The sequence below is a fragment of the Leuciscus leuciscus genome, assembly GCF_965113295.1.
Source record: "Leuciscus leuciscus genome assembly, chromosome: 20".
Lineage (NCBI taxonomy): Eukaryota > Metazoa > Chordata > Actinopteri > Cypriniformes > Leuciscidae > Leuciscus > Leuciscus leuciscus.
This window is the reverse complement of record NC_138744.1, coordinates 16,215,892-16,232,170: the sequence shown is the minus strand read 5'-3', so window position 1 is coordinate 16,232,170 and position 16,279 is coordinate 16,215,892. Positions and strand designations below refer to the sequence as shown.

The 16,279-nt window shown below is 38.7% G+C and overlaps 1 protein-coding gene and 1 pseudogene across 2 annotated transcripts; both read left to right on the top strand.

Moving 5' to 3' along the window:
• The first annotated feature begins 1,419 nt into the window (after nt 1-1,419).
• On the top strand, nt 1,420-2,895 carry LOC309484339 (uncharacterized protein). The gene is made up of 4 exons (XM_082150567.1): nt 1,420-1,483; nt 1,590-1,645; nt 1,735-1,885; nt 1,978-2,895. The coding sequence occupies exons 2-4, from the start codon at nt 1,606-1,608 to the stop codon at nt 2,552-2,554; spliced, it is 768 nt and encodes a 255-aa protein (XP_082006693.1). The 5' UTR covers nt 1,420-1,483; nt 1,590-1,605; the 3' UTR covers nt 2,555-2,895.
• Nucleotides 2,896-7,124: 4,229 nt separating this feature from the next.
• On the top strand, nt 7,125-8,435 carry LOC309484334 (annotated as a pseudogene). The gene is made up of 4 exons (XR_014211705.1): nt 7,125-7,280; nt 7,391-7,446; nt 7,554-7,704; nt 7,797-8,435. The product of XR_014211705.1 is annotated as an uncharacterized misc_RNA (transcript).
• The last annotated feature ends 7,844 nt before the right edge of the window (nt 8,436-16,279 follow it).

The window sequence follows — 16,279 nt, the reverse complement described above, 5'->3', positions numbered from 1 at the left end:
TTTGAGTTAAAAGATTCAAGGAGAATACAGAATCAGTTTATGTGGAGTCTATACCCTTTGAAACAATTTATGTATTACTTAATAAATGGCTAATTATTATCATTGTTAATAAAGTTAACTCCTAGAATTTAAAGCTAAATGACAAGAATAAAAATACTTAATACCAGCAGACACAGAATCAAGAGGCTTTGGGTGATGTGTCAGATCTTATCAGTGTGTGCAGAAAGTCTTTATTATTTGTTGTTTTATTAGTTCAAGGTGTTCAAATTTGGGGCTCTGTCTGGTTTTAGTACCTAATATGGACCTTAAATGAAGGGGTGGTATAATGCCATTTTCACAAGAGGTCAAATAAGTTTCTGATATCCCCATAGTGTGTATGTGAAGTTTTAGATCAAAATACCCCACAGATATTTTTATATAGCATGTTAAAATTGGCACTTTTTGAGGGTGAGCAAAAACGCACCGTTTTGTGTCTGTCCCTTTAAATGCAAATGAGTTGCTGCTCCTGTCACAGAGGGCGGAGCTTCAAGAGCTCCTGTGTATGTTTTTGTGTTAGCAGCTCCAATTACCTCACAAAGACACACACTGAAAATTTCAAAAACATTTAGCCTTTTATGTTCAAACCGGAGTCAGGCAATGATGGAGAGACTCAAGAAGAAGTGACAACATGTAGATTACAACAGGACATTTCTGAATGGTTAGTTGATGAATTTATGTAGTTTATGTGTAGTATCTTCTCGTCATTGATTAGCATATTCTGTCATGATAATCTATAAATCGCGTTCCCGGGGGTGGGGTTTATGTAAATTCTATGGTTGGTGATGTCACTAACCCGGGAGAAATGTCATGTAGTCTCTACCAGCCGTTTGTTGTAGTCCTTAAAAAACGATTTCTTTAAAAGCAAATATATTCCTTTGCTTTGAACTTTGAGCGTTGTAACTGTGCAGATGTTGTTTATGCTCAAACAGCAACATTACACACTAACTAAAGTTAGAAAAGTGAAATCATAATCAACCACCCCTTTAAATAATTGGATTTTTCTGGATAATTCAGTTTAGGCTTTAAGATTTTAATTAAATGAACGTTTCCATTGTTTATACTTTTCTTGTTTGTTATAGGAAGTAGGGGAATTCTAGTTAAACTTCCCTTTAATGACTTCTGTGTAATGTTAAGTGCTAAGCCATATAAATATTTTATGTATTTTCATTTTGGCCCAATTAAAACTTCCTCAAAAAATGTATTACTGCTTTTAAAGACAAAGTTCCACTGTTACCATTATCTGTGCTGAATCTGAAAGTCTGTGTGGTTGAAGGTACAGTCAGGGCATTATGATGTGGAGTAATGACAGCAAGGCACTACCACTGGACTTTGGGTTTCCACTATGGCAATCACCTCCCTATGCTATATAAATACAGATGTGAAACAGCAACCTTCACACTTGTTCTTCAGACAGGACAGCATCAATTAAAACACACTGACACAGGTAAGAACTTTCACATTTTTTTGTAAATTAAAAATAGAGCACTATTTACATTTCTGTAAAAGACAGAGACATTCATTAAAAGTGTTTTTTGTTTTTTTGCTTATAGAATAAAACTGAACATCATGAAGGTTATTGTGGTTCTTGCACTTGCTGTGTTTACAGGTGAGAAATTCAGAGAAAATTACTATATGAAAATGTTTTAAGGCTTGATACATTTACCATGTGATCAAACTGAAATACTCCATCAACAGGTTGCCAGGCCAACCTATTCTCTGCTGATGAGCCCAAGCCACAGCTGGAGCAGCTGACTGATGCATTCTGGAGCTATGTTTCAAAGGCAACACAAACTGCAGAGGAAACCATCCAGATGATCAGGTCTTCCCAACTGGGACAGGACGTCAAGTAAGTCAAGAAAATTTACCTGCAGGACACTGTTATTTAGACTATTTCTTATGCCCTGATATGAAACTCAAATGTCCTTCTCCATTTAACAGTGCTAGACTGACCCAGAGTGCCGATATGGCCAGTGAATATGCCGTCACCCTCAAGAAACAGATGGATCCTCTGACTGAAGAGCTGATGACCAGAATCACCAAAGAGACTGAAGTGTTGAGGGAGCGTTTGGGCCAGGACCTGATCACTGTGAGAGACCAGCTGGAGCCCTATGCTGACAACCTCAAGAGCCAGATCCAGCAGAGAGTGGAGGAGCTCAGGACAGCCATGACTCCATATGCAGAATCCCTGGATTCTGAGACCCTGAAGGCCACTCTGCTCCAGAAGAGTGAGGAGCTGAGAGGAAACCTGGAGCAGAGCGTGAAGGAGCTGCAGGCTCAGCTGGAGCCCTACACTGCTGAAATCAAGGAGAAGGTTGACCAGCGTCTGCAGGAGTTCCAGAAGACCGTGACCCCTCTGGCTGAGGATCTTCAGGCCCAGATTAGAGAGAGAGCACAGATGGTCCAGCAGAGTCTCACTCCCTATGCTGAAGACCTGAAGGAAAAGCTGGACCCCTACGCACAGGACCTGAAGGACCAGCTCACCTCCCTGTATGAGTCCTTCATCAAGAGAAATTAGATGCATCAAAGACTTCTTCCTTTGTCACCAAAAAAAACTGTTTTTCCTGCCATGAGAATTGTGACTCCAAAATCCCACATATCTCCCATAACCATGACCTAAATCATTAGGCATCAACAAGATGTCTTACAGTAGGCCAAACACTAATATATAGGATAAGTGATTTTTTTACTGAAATCCTGTTGTTTACATCTTAACCATCCATCTATATAGATGCAGAAATTTTTCTCTTTCTGTAAAAACTATTGTGTATTTATTTCAGTTTAGCAACTCTTTGTTACCTCTGACAGAAAATGTGTTGCTTCTGGCAAATTTATAAATGCTAACATTTGTCCTATTTATCAACAATAAAACGCCTGCCATTTATTAACAGTGTTTCAGAATATTATGTCCAGTAACGTAGATCAGCATAGCTGAATTATCATTCAAAATATATATATTTTTTCATCTAATAAAGTAGCACACAGAAAATGCACAAGGCTAACAAGTCCAATTTAAAAAAAAACAACAAAAAAAAACTAAAAAAAACTTGAGTTTAATAATTCACTGCTTACACTATTGATTATGCTAGACTGTGTTGTGGACCTAAGTGGTCATCTTGCACTGAATGAGCGTGCAAAATTATTCTAATAAAATACATTCCTCCGGTTTCACAGACATGGCTTGAGTCTAGTCCCAGACTAAAATGCATGTTTGAGCTATTTTAACTAAAAGCAACTTGCACTGACATATCTGAAAATATGTCTGTGCTATAGTTTTGTCTCAAGATGCACATCAGTTATGTTTTTTATAAGGCACGTTTATAAAAGCTACTTAAATGCTTCAAATGAACTCAGGCCTAATCCTGGTTTAGTCTAAACCCTGTCTGTGAAATCAGACCATTATGTATTATAATACAATATGTATCATAGTAGTGACTGGTTAAAAACAACAGTTAATTTTATCACATCACATATTTGAAGAGGCTCAGCCTCCCTTGCCTCCTTGGACCAGTGCCATTTTATGATTGGGATTTCTTGTGATCCTTCAATCATTTTGACTATTCAAAATGCAATATTTTAAATATAATATACTATTTTAAATAAATGTCAAAAAACTTCTACAACTGTTTCATTTGAGGTTGACTTTTCACTTCAGGCTTGATTTTTAATAAATGCTGATGTACTCTTAGCACATGATAAATGTTTTGCTCCTTGCAGGAAGTGATGAGATCGTTATTAATGTAAACAATTATAAATAAATAAAAATCTTCATAAAGGGTTAACTAACCTATATAGCTTCACTGTAGTGGCAGTGCTAGTGGTGAGAAATGCATTATTCCACTCATCTCTCATTCAAATTAGATTATAGGTAGGCCTACTTCTCATCAACTTTGTTGAAAATGAATTATATGGAAAAGTTACAAATTATTTTCCTGTAGTTTAACCAGCCAAATATTGTTATTGAATAATTAAACAGCTTTCTTTTATTTTATCCCTGGAGTTGGGATCATGACAGCTCCATGGGATACAGAATCAGTTTATGTGGAGTCTATTTCCTTTAAAACACTCTATGCATTACTTAATAAATAGAAAATTATTATCATTGTTAATAAAAATAACTCCTAGAATTTAAAGCTAAATGACAAGAGTAAAAATACTTAATACCAGCAGACACAGAATCAAGAGGCTCTGGGTGATGTGTCAGATCTTATCAGGTTGTGCAGAACGTCTTTATCATTTGTTGTTTTATTACGTCAAATGTTCAAATGTGGGGCTCTGTCTGGTTTTAGTATCTAATATGGACCTTAAATAATTGGATTTTTCTGGATAACTCAGTTTAGGCTATAAGATGTTGATTAAATTCATGTTTCTATTATGTATACTTTTCTTGTTTGTTTTATGGAGTAGGGGAATTCTAGTTAAATTTCCCTTTAATGACTTCTGTGTAATGTTAAGTGCTAAGCCATATCCTCCTGGGACCCAAGAATAGACTTTTGTCCACTGTAGTGGACATTATATTTTAGTGAATTTCTCTGACATCATACATGTCACATGACACAACCTGGGTGTCCTGTAAAGAGCACATTCAGGACTTTTGAGAGATACCAAATGTTTGGAGGTTTCACCACTAAAACAACTACTCCTTGGTCTTTAAAAATATCTGACATTAATTTAGTGATCAAATGTAGCATTCTTATGGAAATATGATAATATATTGTAATTATAATTTAAATTGTACTACTTTTCAAATTGTATTTCATAAAACAACATCTCAGGAAAATGTTAAGGGGTTTCAAATAAAAAAAATACTTTCTGTTACAGAACAGGGCGTTGATTTCAGAGGTGTAAAAAGTACTCAAAAATGTTACTCAAGTGAAAGTACAAGTACTGAGGGAAAATTTTACTCAATTAAAAGTAAAAGTAACTGGCCAGAATCGTACTTGAGTAAAAGTAAAAAAGTACCACATTAAAATTGTACTTGAGTATTAAAAGAGTAAAAGTAAAAGCAAGAATGAAAACTAGAGATTCTTGTTTAAGCTTTTAATCTCTAAAAACATGAAGTGAATGAACCACATACAAGGTTTTATCCTGCTTTAGAAACTTTTGTATTTAATTGTATTTAATTATCAAACTATAAGACTACTATCTAATGCCAGTATGCAACATGCTTTAAACAATCCACTAAACATACTTTTAACACTAAAAGAAAAGAATTCGCTACGGTACGGCCACGGGTTCGCAGCTGAAACACGTTCTTCCTCCATTTTCTTCCACTGATTGACTGTTATAATTTCTCTAATTTCCAGGTCAAGGTGCTGTGCATTGAGAGCCTAAGTCCCGCCCCTCCACTTCCGGCTCATGGGACCTTATTTCGAAAAAAATATGTATGGTAGTCAATGGCGAGAGACAACTTATCTTTTTATTCCGTCTGAACTGTGCCCTGAATTACACATATGATGTTTGTCAATTTAAAAGATAATTATGAAAGTCAAGAAAGTCGCAGTTTGTCATAAAACAGAAGAGTAACATTTAGTTTTATGTGAAAATCTCTCAATGAACTATACATCTCTCGTCTCGCACTATATACGTCACCATCGTTGCTCGTATGCGTGCAGTCTGGTACAAAACACTCAGGCATGACGGCGTAACGTTACGATTATAACGTAAGACTATAGAAAAAAATGACAGACGTTAGCTTCAGTAAAGTTAGCTTCATTCATTGAGAGAAAAGGTATGATGTCACATGCGTGCCTTTTTGGTTTGTAGTCTTTGAAATTACGTATTTTCACAGTCTTATACCTCAACAGTTTTACATCAAACTGCGACTTTCTTGACTTTAAAATGTATCTTTTAAATTGACAAACATTATATGTGTAATTCAGGGCACAATTCAAACGAGATCAAAATATTTGTTGTCTCTCGCCATTGACTACCATACAATATTTTTCCGAATTAAGGTCCCATGGTGGTCAACCGGAAGGGGAGGGACTTAGGCTCTCTTATGCGACATGAAGTCACTTCCAAAGGACCAATGAACATGTCTGACCAATTTCATGGAATGTGAAAATGAATCTTGGCAGAATAAATGACATTTAAATTAAACTGGGCATCAGCGCAATTCAATTGGTTTTGTAATAGCAAGGGAAAATAGAATGAAGTAATCTCCAAAAAATAAGTACTTTTTGACTATAAATAAAATTGTAAGGAGTAAAAAGTACTTACATTTTTTTTTTTAATTAAGTAAAAGTAAAAGTATTGATTTTTAATTGTACTCAAGTAAAGTAAAAATCCCCCAAAAAGTTAAAATTACTCAAGTATTTTACACCTCTGGTTGATTTCATACATGTTCACTGTAGAGGACATCAGGACTTACATCATGTTTATCAGGCATTCTGGGAGACACAACAAGTGAATATGGAAATAAATTATACATCAATATTCCTATGAAATATTAGATATTATTATTAAAATGTTGCCAATTATAACTCCAATTATTACACTTCTTTTTTCATTAAATGTTGCTCCAAGAACACATTAATGTGCAAATTAGATACAGTGTATAGATACATTGCATTGAATGGCCATTTTACCCACATATTGCATAAAGTAAAATGGTGTATCAATTCATTCCGTTATTTCTTTCATAACATAGTTGAGAATAATCTTTATACAAATTTTGGTTGATAAAATCCTGAAACCCCAAAATGTATTGGTGATTGAAAAAAAATCCCATTGGTTTTGCCTATACATATAATTTCATGTCATTTTATTTTTTAAACAACTAAGTCATGGCGTCCACTACAGAGGACATAGCATAACGTATGAATAAAATATTATTTTTCAAAAATGTTTTTTTACCATTTGTTTATTGCGCTCTAAACAGTGTGATGACATGGAAAAAAAAATAATTCAAAAAACTTTTTTTTTCTGGGTCTCAGGAGGATATAAACATTTTATGTATTTTCATTTTGGCCCATTTAAAACTTCTTCAAAAAATGTATTACTTCTTTTACAGACAAAGTTCCACTGTTACCATTATCTGTGCTGAATCTGAAAGTCTGTGTGGTTGAAGGTACAGTCAGGGCATTATGATGTGGAGTAATGACAGCAAGGCACTACCCACTGGACTTTGGGTTTCCACTATGGCAATCACCTCCCTATGCTATATATATACAGATGTGAAACAGCAACCTTCACACTTGTTCTTCAGACAGGACAGCTTCAATTAAAACACACTGGCACAGGTAAGAACTTTCACACTTTTTTGTAAATTCAAAATAGAGCACTATTTACATTTATGCAAAAGACAGAGACATTCATTAAAAGTGTGTGGTTTTTTTTTTTTTACTTATAGAATAAAACTGAACATCATGAAGGTTCTTGTGGTTCTTGCACTTGCTGTGTTTACAGGTGAGAAATTCAGAGAAAATTACTATATGAAAATGTTTTAAGGCTTGATAAATTTACAGAATCTATTAACAATACCATGTGATCAAACTGAAATGCTCCATCAACAGGTTGCCAGGCCAACCTATTCTCTGCTGATGAGCCCAAGCCACAGCTGGAGCAGCTGACTGATGCATTCTGGAGCTATGTTTCAAAGGCAACACAAACTGCAGAGGAAACCATCCAGATGATCAGGTCTTCCCAACTGGGACAGGACGTCAAGTAAGTCAAGAAAATGTACCTGCAGGACACTGTTATTTAGACTATTTCTTATGCCCTGATATGAAACTCAAATGTCCTTCTCCATTTAACAGTGCTAGACTGACCCAGAGTGCCGATATGGCCAGTGAATATGCCGTCACCCTCAAGAAACAGATGGATCCTCTGACTGAAGAGCTGATGACCAGAATCACCAAAGAGACTGAAGTGTTGAGGGAGCGTTTGGGCCAGGACCTGATCACTGTGAGAGACCAGCTGGAGCCCTATGCTGACAACCTCAAGAGCCAGATCCAGCAGAGAGTGGAGGAGCTCAGGACAGCCATGTCTCCATATGCAGAATCCCTGGATTCTGAGACCCTGAAGGCCACTCTGCTCCAGAAGAGTGAGGAGCTGAGAGGAAACCTGGAGCAGAGCGTGAAGGAGCTGCAGGCTCAGCTGGAGCCCTACACTGCTGAAATCAAGGAGAAGGTTGACCAGCGTCTGCAGGAGTTCCAGAAGACCGTGACCCCTCTGGCTGAGGATCTTCAGGCCCAGATTAGAGAGAGAGCACAGATGGTCCAGCAGAGTCTCACTCCCTATGCTGAAGACCTGAAGGAAAAGCTGGACCCCTACGCACAGGACCTGAAGGACCAGCTCACCTCCTTGTATGAGTCCTTCATCAAGAGAAATTAGATGCTTCAAAGACTTCTTCCCTTGTCACCAAAACAACTTTTTTTCCTGCCATAAGAATTGTGACTCCAAAATCCCACATATCTCCCATAACCATGACCTAAATCATTAGGCATCAACAAGATGTCTAACAGTAGGCCAAACACTAATATATAGGATAAGTGATTTTTTTACTGATATCCTGTTGTTTACATCTTCACCATTCATCTATATAGATGCAGAAATGTTGCTCTCTTTCTGTAAAAACTATTGTGTATTTATTTCAGTTTAGCAACTCTTTAATACCTCTGACAGAAAATGAAAGTGAAAGTGAAAGTGAAAATGTGTTGCTTCTGGCAAATTTATAAATGCTAAGTGTATCATTTGTCTTATTTATCAACAATAAAACGCCTGCCATTTATTAACAGTGTTTCAGAATATTATGTCCAGTAACGTAGATCAGCATAGCTGAATTATCATTCAAAATATTATTATTTTTTAATCTAATTAAGTAGCACTCAGAAAATGCACAAGGCTAACAAGTCCAATAAAAAAAAAAACCTTTAGTTTAATAATTCACTGCTTACACTATTGATTATGCTACACTGTGTTGTGGACCTAAGTGGTCATCTTGCACTGAATGAGCGTGCAAAATTATTTTAATAAAATACATTCCCCCGGTTTCACAGACATGGCTTCTAGTCCCAGACTAAAATGCATGTTTGAGCTATTTTAACTAAAAGCAACTTGCACTGACATATTTGAAAATATTTCTGTGCCATAGTTTTGTCTCAAGATGCACATCAGTTATGTTTTTTATAAGGCACGTTTATAAAAGCTACTTAAATGCTTCAAATGAACTCAGGCCTAATCCTGGCTTAGTCTAAACCCTGTCTGTGAAATCAGACCATTATGTATTATAATACAATGTGTATCATAAGTGACTGGTGTCACGGATGCATCAGCATCAGCGCCAGACTTCTACACTCCGCCCACTCGTTCCGCATCCCCTGAGTTCTGATCACCTGCACCTGTCATCATCACCTGTTGCCAATTCCCTGTCACTTCTCTCACTGTTTTAAACACCACCAGTTCCTTCATTCAGTTGTTAGGTCTTGTTGATACTCCATCGACTTACTGATTCTCTCATGCTGAGACTAAGATCATCTTCCTTACCTGCTTTGTGTACTTACCGGCATCATCGGATTACTCAGCCTGTCCACCGGATCTCCAGTCTTCTACCTGCCTGCCGTCTTCAGCCAGCCTGTCTTCTCCAGTCTGTTTCACATCAACCTGCCTATAACAGATAAGAGACTTTGTCAGATCCTATTCATCCGTTGATTCATCTATTATACCACTACTCGTCTACTTACCTGCCGTGACTGTGCTTCAGTGCTTAAATAAACGCCATTGCAAACTTTACCGGTTTGTGTTATTCTGATTCATGACAACTGGTTAAAAACAACAATTTTATCATCACATATTTGAAGAGGCTCAGCCTCCCTTGCCTCCTTAGACCAGTGCCATTTTATGATTGGGATTTCTTGTGATCCTTCAATCATTTTGACTATTCAAAGTGCAATATTTTAAATGATATATTTTAAATAAATGTCAACTTCTACAACTGTTTCATTTGAGGTTGACTTCACTTCAGGCTGGAGTGGAGTTTATAACTCCAAAACAGGAGTTATAAATGGCCTTGTTATCTACCCATGAGAAGTGTGGCATTTGACACTATATATAATACTCAGACAGATTAATCCAAAATTTCTAAAAGTCTGTACTAGTGACAAAAGATTATTTAAATAAAGTAACTCTATAACATATATGGACGTGCAGAAAAGATAAAGGTCATCTCAACTGATATCTTGTAACACATAATAAAGATTAGATAAGGATGAGAACTTTCCAAAAATGTACCTTTTCCAGTCACTTCTAGCTGTAATAATGAAAGATCATACATTATGTTAATGTCTGTACTCCATTATCAGTGCTGACGCAGGTGTACGCAGTAACTCTTGGACCTGGTCCTTTCAAAGGATGTCCAGATCTGCACATCTTGTCACAGAGTGTGTAGTCATAACATATCTAGATAAAAACATCCACTGGAGATTAAAATACATTCCCAATACTATTTAAATACAGATATGAAACAGTCATCACCACACTTGCTATTCACACTGGACAGTGTAAATTAAATCATTCTGACAAAGGTAAGAAGATACATTTACTATATACCAGTTTAAAATTTGTTTAATATAAAAATGTTCTACATTATATTAGATTGTTTAAATGGAAAATGTGTTATTTTACAGGCTAAGCCCTGAAAACGATGAAGGCTCTTGTGATTCTTGCATTGGCTGTTTTTACAGGTTAGATTTATAACCTTTGATATAAAGTACTTAAGAAGAAGAAAAAGGTTCCAAACAGGATGTTAAATACATTTAACTTACATTAATGTTCCTAGTGGATTAAACATAATACATCATGTTCTACCCGTCAACATTTTGGATACATAATAAATTTGTTTCTTGTGATCTTAAAACACTTTTGGTCTAGGCTTGTGAGTAGAAGCTTGACTATAGTTTTGAAGGAACATCCTACTTCTACACTGTTTGAAGAAGCTAAATTATAAGAAAAAATGTTTAAAAAATATGCTATTCCAAACCTGTAAGGCTTTCTCTCCTCTGTGCACAAATTTATATTTTTGTTTAAATTGCTTTTGAATCATCTGATATTTTATATTCCCACAACAGGTTGCAAAGCCAACTTATCTAATGAAGAGAAGCCAAATCCACATTTGGAACACTTAATAAATTCATTCTGGAACTATATTGCCCAAGCAGTGCATACTACTGATGAAACTTCACAGATGATAAGGACATCCCAGCTGGGACAGGAAGTCAAGTAAGTCATATTTACCAGCAATATTATTTTTTGTATAATTAGAAATATTTTGTTACCACACATAAATTACACATTTCCCCTCCACATCCCCACACTAGACTAACACAGACTCCTCCATCTGAAGAAATGATGACCAAAATCACAGAGGAGACTGAAGTGTTGAGGGAGCGTTTGGGCCAGGACCTGAACACCCTGAGAGACAAACTGGAGCCCTATATTGACAACCTCAAGAGCCAGATCCAGCAGAGAGTGGAGGAGCTCAGGATAGCCATGACTCCATATGCAGAATACCTGGATCCTGAGACCCTGAAGGCCACTCTGCTCCAGAAGAGTGAGGAGCTGAGAGGAAACCTGGAGCAGAGCGTGAAGGAGCTGCAGGCTCAGCTGGAGCCCTACACTGCTGAACTCAAGGAGAATGTGGACCAAAACCTGCAGGAAATGAAAAAATCTTTTGCTGCATCAACTGAAGACCTCCAGTCCCAGATTTAATCTGCAGAGTTATTTTTGAGTTTTCATATTTTTGAAATATACTTCATTTGTTATATTGTTTCTAGCATATTTCCTCATTATTGCAAACAATAAAAAATCTGCCATATTTTATTATTTGTCACTGATTTGTAGAAGATTTCCATGTCCAATACTATATATATATATATATATATATATATATATATATATATATATATATATATATATATATATATATATATATATATATATATATATATATATATATATATATATATATATATATTTTTTTTTTTAAACATGAGTTTAATAGTTCATTGCTTACACTATTGATTATGGTAGACTGTGTTGTGGACCTTAGTGATCATCTTGCACTGAATGGGTCTCATTCATGAAACACGAGCAGAACGAATTTTTGTGTAAATCGTGTGTAAAGTGGTTCTGGCGTAAATTTTCGGATTCATTAAAGGGGTGGTATAATGCCCTTTTCACAAGATGTAAAATATATCTATGATGTCCCCAGAGTGTGTGTGTGTGAAGTTTTAGCGCAAAATACCCCACAGATATTTTTATATAGCAAGTTAAAGTTGTCACTGAGGGTTTGCAAAAACGCACCGTTTTGTGCCTGGTCCTTTAAATGCAAATGAGCTGCTGCAGAGGGCGGGGTTTCAAGAGCTCGTGTGTGTTAGCAGCTGCTGTTACCTCACGCAGACACACTAAAATGACAGAAACTGTTCTGCCTTTAATGTTAAACGGATTCAGATAAGGATGGAGAGACTCAAGAAGAAGTGACAACATGTAGAATGCAACAGGACGTCTCTGAATGGTTAGTTGATGAATTTATGCAGCTGATGTGGAGTTAACTATCTTCAATTAGGATATTCTGTCATGATAAATCTATAAATTGCTCATATATGAACTGTTGTGAGATGCACACAGAGTGACTTTCTATTGCATGTGAAAAGATGGGTGCTAAAGTTTGAGCTGACTCACAAATGTACTCTTATACAACAACTTTTCCTCTTCTCAACATGGACTGCGTGTTCCCGGGGGCGGGGTTTATGTAAATTCTAGGGTTAGTGATGTCACTAACCCGAGAGGAATGTCGTGTAGTCCCAACCAGCCGTTTGTTGTAGTCCTTTTCTTTAAAAGAAAATATCTCCCTTTGCTTTGAACTTTGAGCGTTGTAACTTTGCAGATGTTGTTTATGCTCAAACAGCGACATTACACACTAACTAAAGTTAGAAAAGTGAAATCATAATCAACCACCCCTTTAAAATGTTCGTATTTTCCAAATGTTAGTTGGTACGAAAGAAATCTACACCTGCTCCCAGCCACGCGTAAATAGTGCGTTTAACATCCGAACGTTTTGCTCATTAATAAGGCTGCATTTTAATTCACCTTAATCGGGTACATATTTACACAGCATTTTGAAAAAATATTATATATAGTAATTACATACGGGTTTTCTTTTTACTTTTATTACGAGAGCCAGTAATAGCATCTGCAAACGGAACACAAGTCCGCAAGTCTTTTTTTATATTTTTTTATATTCAAGCTGTTTATTCATTTTTAAGTCCGCAAGTCACAAGTGTTGCAGTCAAGCTTCATGTCGAACCATTTTCTTTTCACTTCTGGGACTGTTCGATTAACAGATGAAACTCCATTAACTGCATCTGCCAAGCATTTTACCTAAAGCATTTAGGTAAAAGCATTATTACCTAAAAAATCCTTTTTTTAAGGACCTGATACGCCACTATGTAAGCTTGAAAATAAAATGTGGCGTTTTGAATGAACTTCTGATAATAAAACTTCAATTTCTGCATCTGAGAAATTTATCTTCTTCATTCGCTTTTGAGCAGACATATGAAATCCTTCGTTTCGTGTCATAATATAATGCCCATATATAGTTGTCAGTCGGTTTTAATGGGCGGCCGCGGGATTTATGGTAATTGAGAGAATGAACGTGCACGCACGTCCCATTTACGACTGATTGGAATTCATTAACCCACACACACATTTCACTATCAAATCTGACGTTTACGAAGTATTTGTGAATCAGGAGAAACATTTTCGGGAATGTCTCTTTACGCGCAAATCACTCACATATTTACTCGTATATTTACGAATGTTTCATGAATGAGACCCAATGAGCGTGCACAATTATTCTAATAAAATACATTCCCCCGGTTTCACAGACATGCTTGAGTCTAGTCCCAGACTAAAATGCATGTTTGAGCTATTTTAACTAAAAGCAACTTGCACTGACATATCTGAAAATATGTCTGTGACATAGCCCATAGTTTTGTCTCAAGATGCACATCAGTTATGTTTTTTATAAGGCACGTTTATAAAAGCTACTTAAATGCTTCAAATGAACTCAGGCCTAATCCTGGCTTAGTCTAAACCCTGTCTGTGAAATCAGACCATTATGTATTATAATACAATATGTATCATAAGTGACTGGTTAAAAACGCCTCGGTTACGACTGTAACCTCGGTTCCCTGAAGAGGGAACGAGCGTTGCGTCGAAATTGACGCTATGGGGAACGCTTTGCGTGATGACGTCTTGAAGCACATGTAAAATCAGTCCAATGGTGTGGCGGAACGTCAGAGGCGGGTGACGTCACGTACCAGGAAGCTATAAAAGCCAGCCCGAAACAGAAAACGAAAGCTTCGTAGAGTCTGAAGTCGTGCTGACAGGCATGAAGGAGATATGGCAAGGCGACGCAACGCTCGTTCCCTCTTCAGGGAACCGAGGTTACAGTCGTAACCGAGGCGTTCCCTTTCAAGGGAACTCGCGTTGCGTCGAAATTGACGCTATGGGGAACGTCTATACCAACGCCACCATAGCTACAAATGTCTGTCCTGTGTGAAATCAAGTGAGCAGCACTAGGAAGACAAAACCTGAGACCCTGGAGTAGAGTCTAGGTCTAAAGAGTAGCACCTGACGAAGGTGTGCGGTGAGATATAAGGGCCTTAGAGGCCGCCATACTCCTAGTAGAGTGCGACCGGACAGCCCAAGGAGAAGGCTGCCCAGCCGCCTCATAAGCAAGTGAGATAGTCTCAACCACCCACTTGCTCATCCTTTGCTTAGACACTGGACCTCCCTTGTTAGGGGACCCAAAGCATACAAACAATTGATCGCTTTTCCGCCACAGGGCAGCTCTGTGGACATATGCGTCTAACGCCCGAACAGGGCAAAGCAAATTATTCGCCTCCTGGTCCGCTTTTCGAAAGGGAGGAGGACAGAAGGCCTCCAAGTGCCACGAGGGAAACGAGATACCAAAGGGTCTTTCCCCACAGACATTCCACCCAAAGGACTGTGGTAAGCACCTACGGCCGCCACATAAACCTTTAAAGTGGACGGGGTCAGACCTGCAGTGAACCGGTCCTGCAGGAACTCCAGAACTGTACCAATTGGGCAGTTGACTGGATCCAACCGACGGTCACTACACAAAGAGGTGAATACTCTCCAGTTCAGGGCATAAAGTTTCCTCGTGGAGGGAGCTCTGGACTGTAGAATGGTCTCAACAACCTCAGTTGAGAGACCTGACTCTATGAGCTGGGCCCCCTCAGAGGCCAAGCCCACAGGTTCCACAGTTCCGGTCGGGGGTGAAAAATCGAGCCCCCTGCTTGGGACAGAAGGTCCCTCCTGACGGGTAGCTCCAGAGGAGGCCCGTCGAGGAGGGACACAAGATCGGGAAACCATACTCTGCCCGGCCAGCGCGGGGCTATAAGAAGCAGGCAAACCCGGTCCCTGCAAACTCTCTCCAGAACTCCTGGGAGCAGAGCAACTGGGGGAAAGGCGTACAAACGTAGCCTCGGCCACGTCTGTACCATAGCATCCAGTCCCAGAGGAGCTGGATGCGTGAGGGAGAACCAAAGTGGACAGTGAGACGTCTCTCGAGACGCAAACAGATCCACTTATGCTTGGCCAAACTCCGTCCATATCAGCTCCACCACCTCGGGGGTGGAGCCTCCATTCCCCGGGCCTCGGCCCCTGTCTCGACAGAGTGTCTGCTCCTATATTCTGGACCCCGGGGATGTAGGCTGCCCTGAGTGACAGCAACTTCCCCTGGGACCACAAGAGGATATGGCGTGCCAGATTGGATAATGGGCGCGAGCGCAAAACCCCCTTGGTGGTTGATATAGGCGACTACCGACGTGTTGTCCGTATGCACTAACACATGGTGTCCCCTGAGACCTGTGATAAGGCTCCTCAGAGCCCGGAAGACAGCTAACATCTCTAGGCGATAGATATGCCAGGAACGATGATGGTCTTCCCACAGACCTTGAGATGAGCGACCCTCTAGGATCGCTCCCCAACCCGTGAGGGAAGCATCCGTCGTTAGCAGTTTGCGACGACAAGGAGCTCCCAGCACTGGGCCCTGGGACAGGAACCAAGGTTTCTTCCACATAACCAAGGCACGTAGGCATCGCCGCGTGACCTTGATTGTGCGAAATGGGTTGCCCCTCGGGGAAAACCCTCTGGTCCTGAGCCACCACTGCAGGGGCCTCATGTGCAACAGTCCAAAAGGTATCCCGTTGGAAGC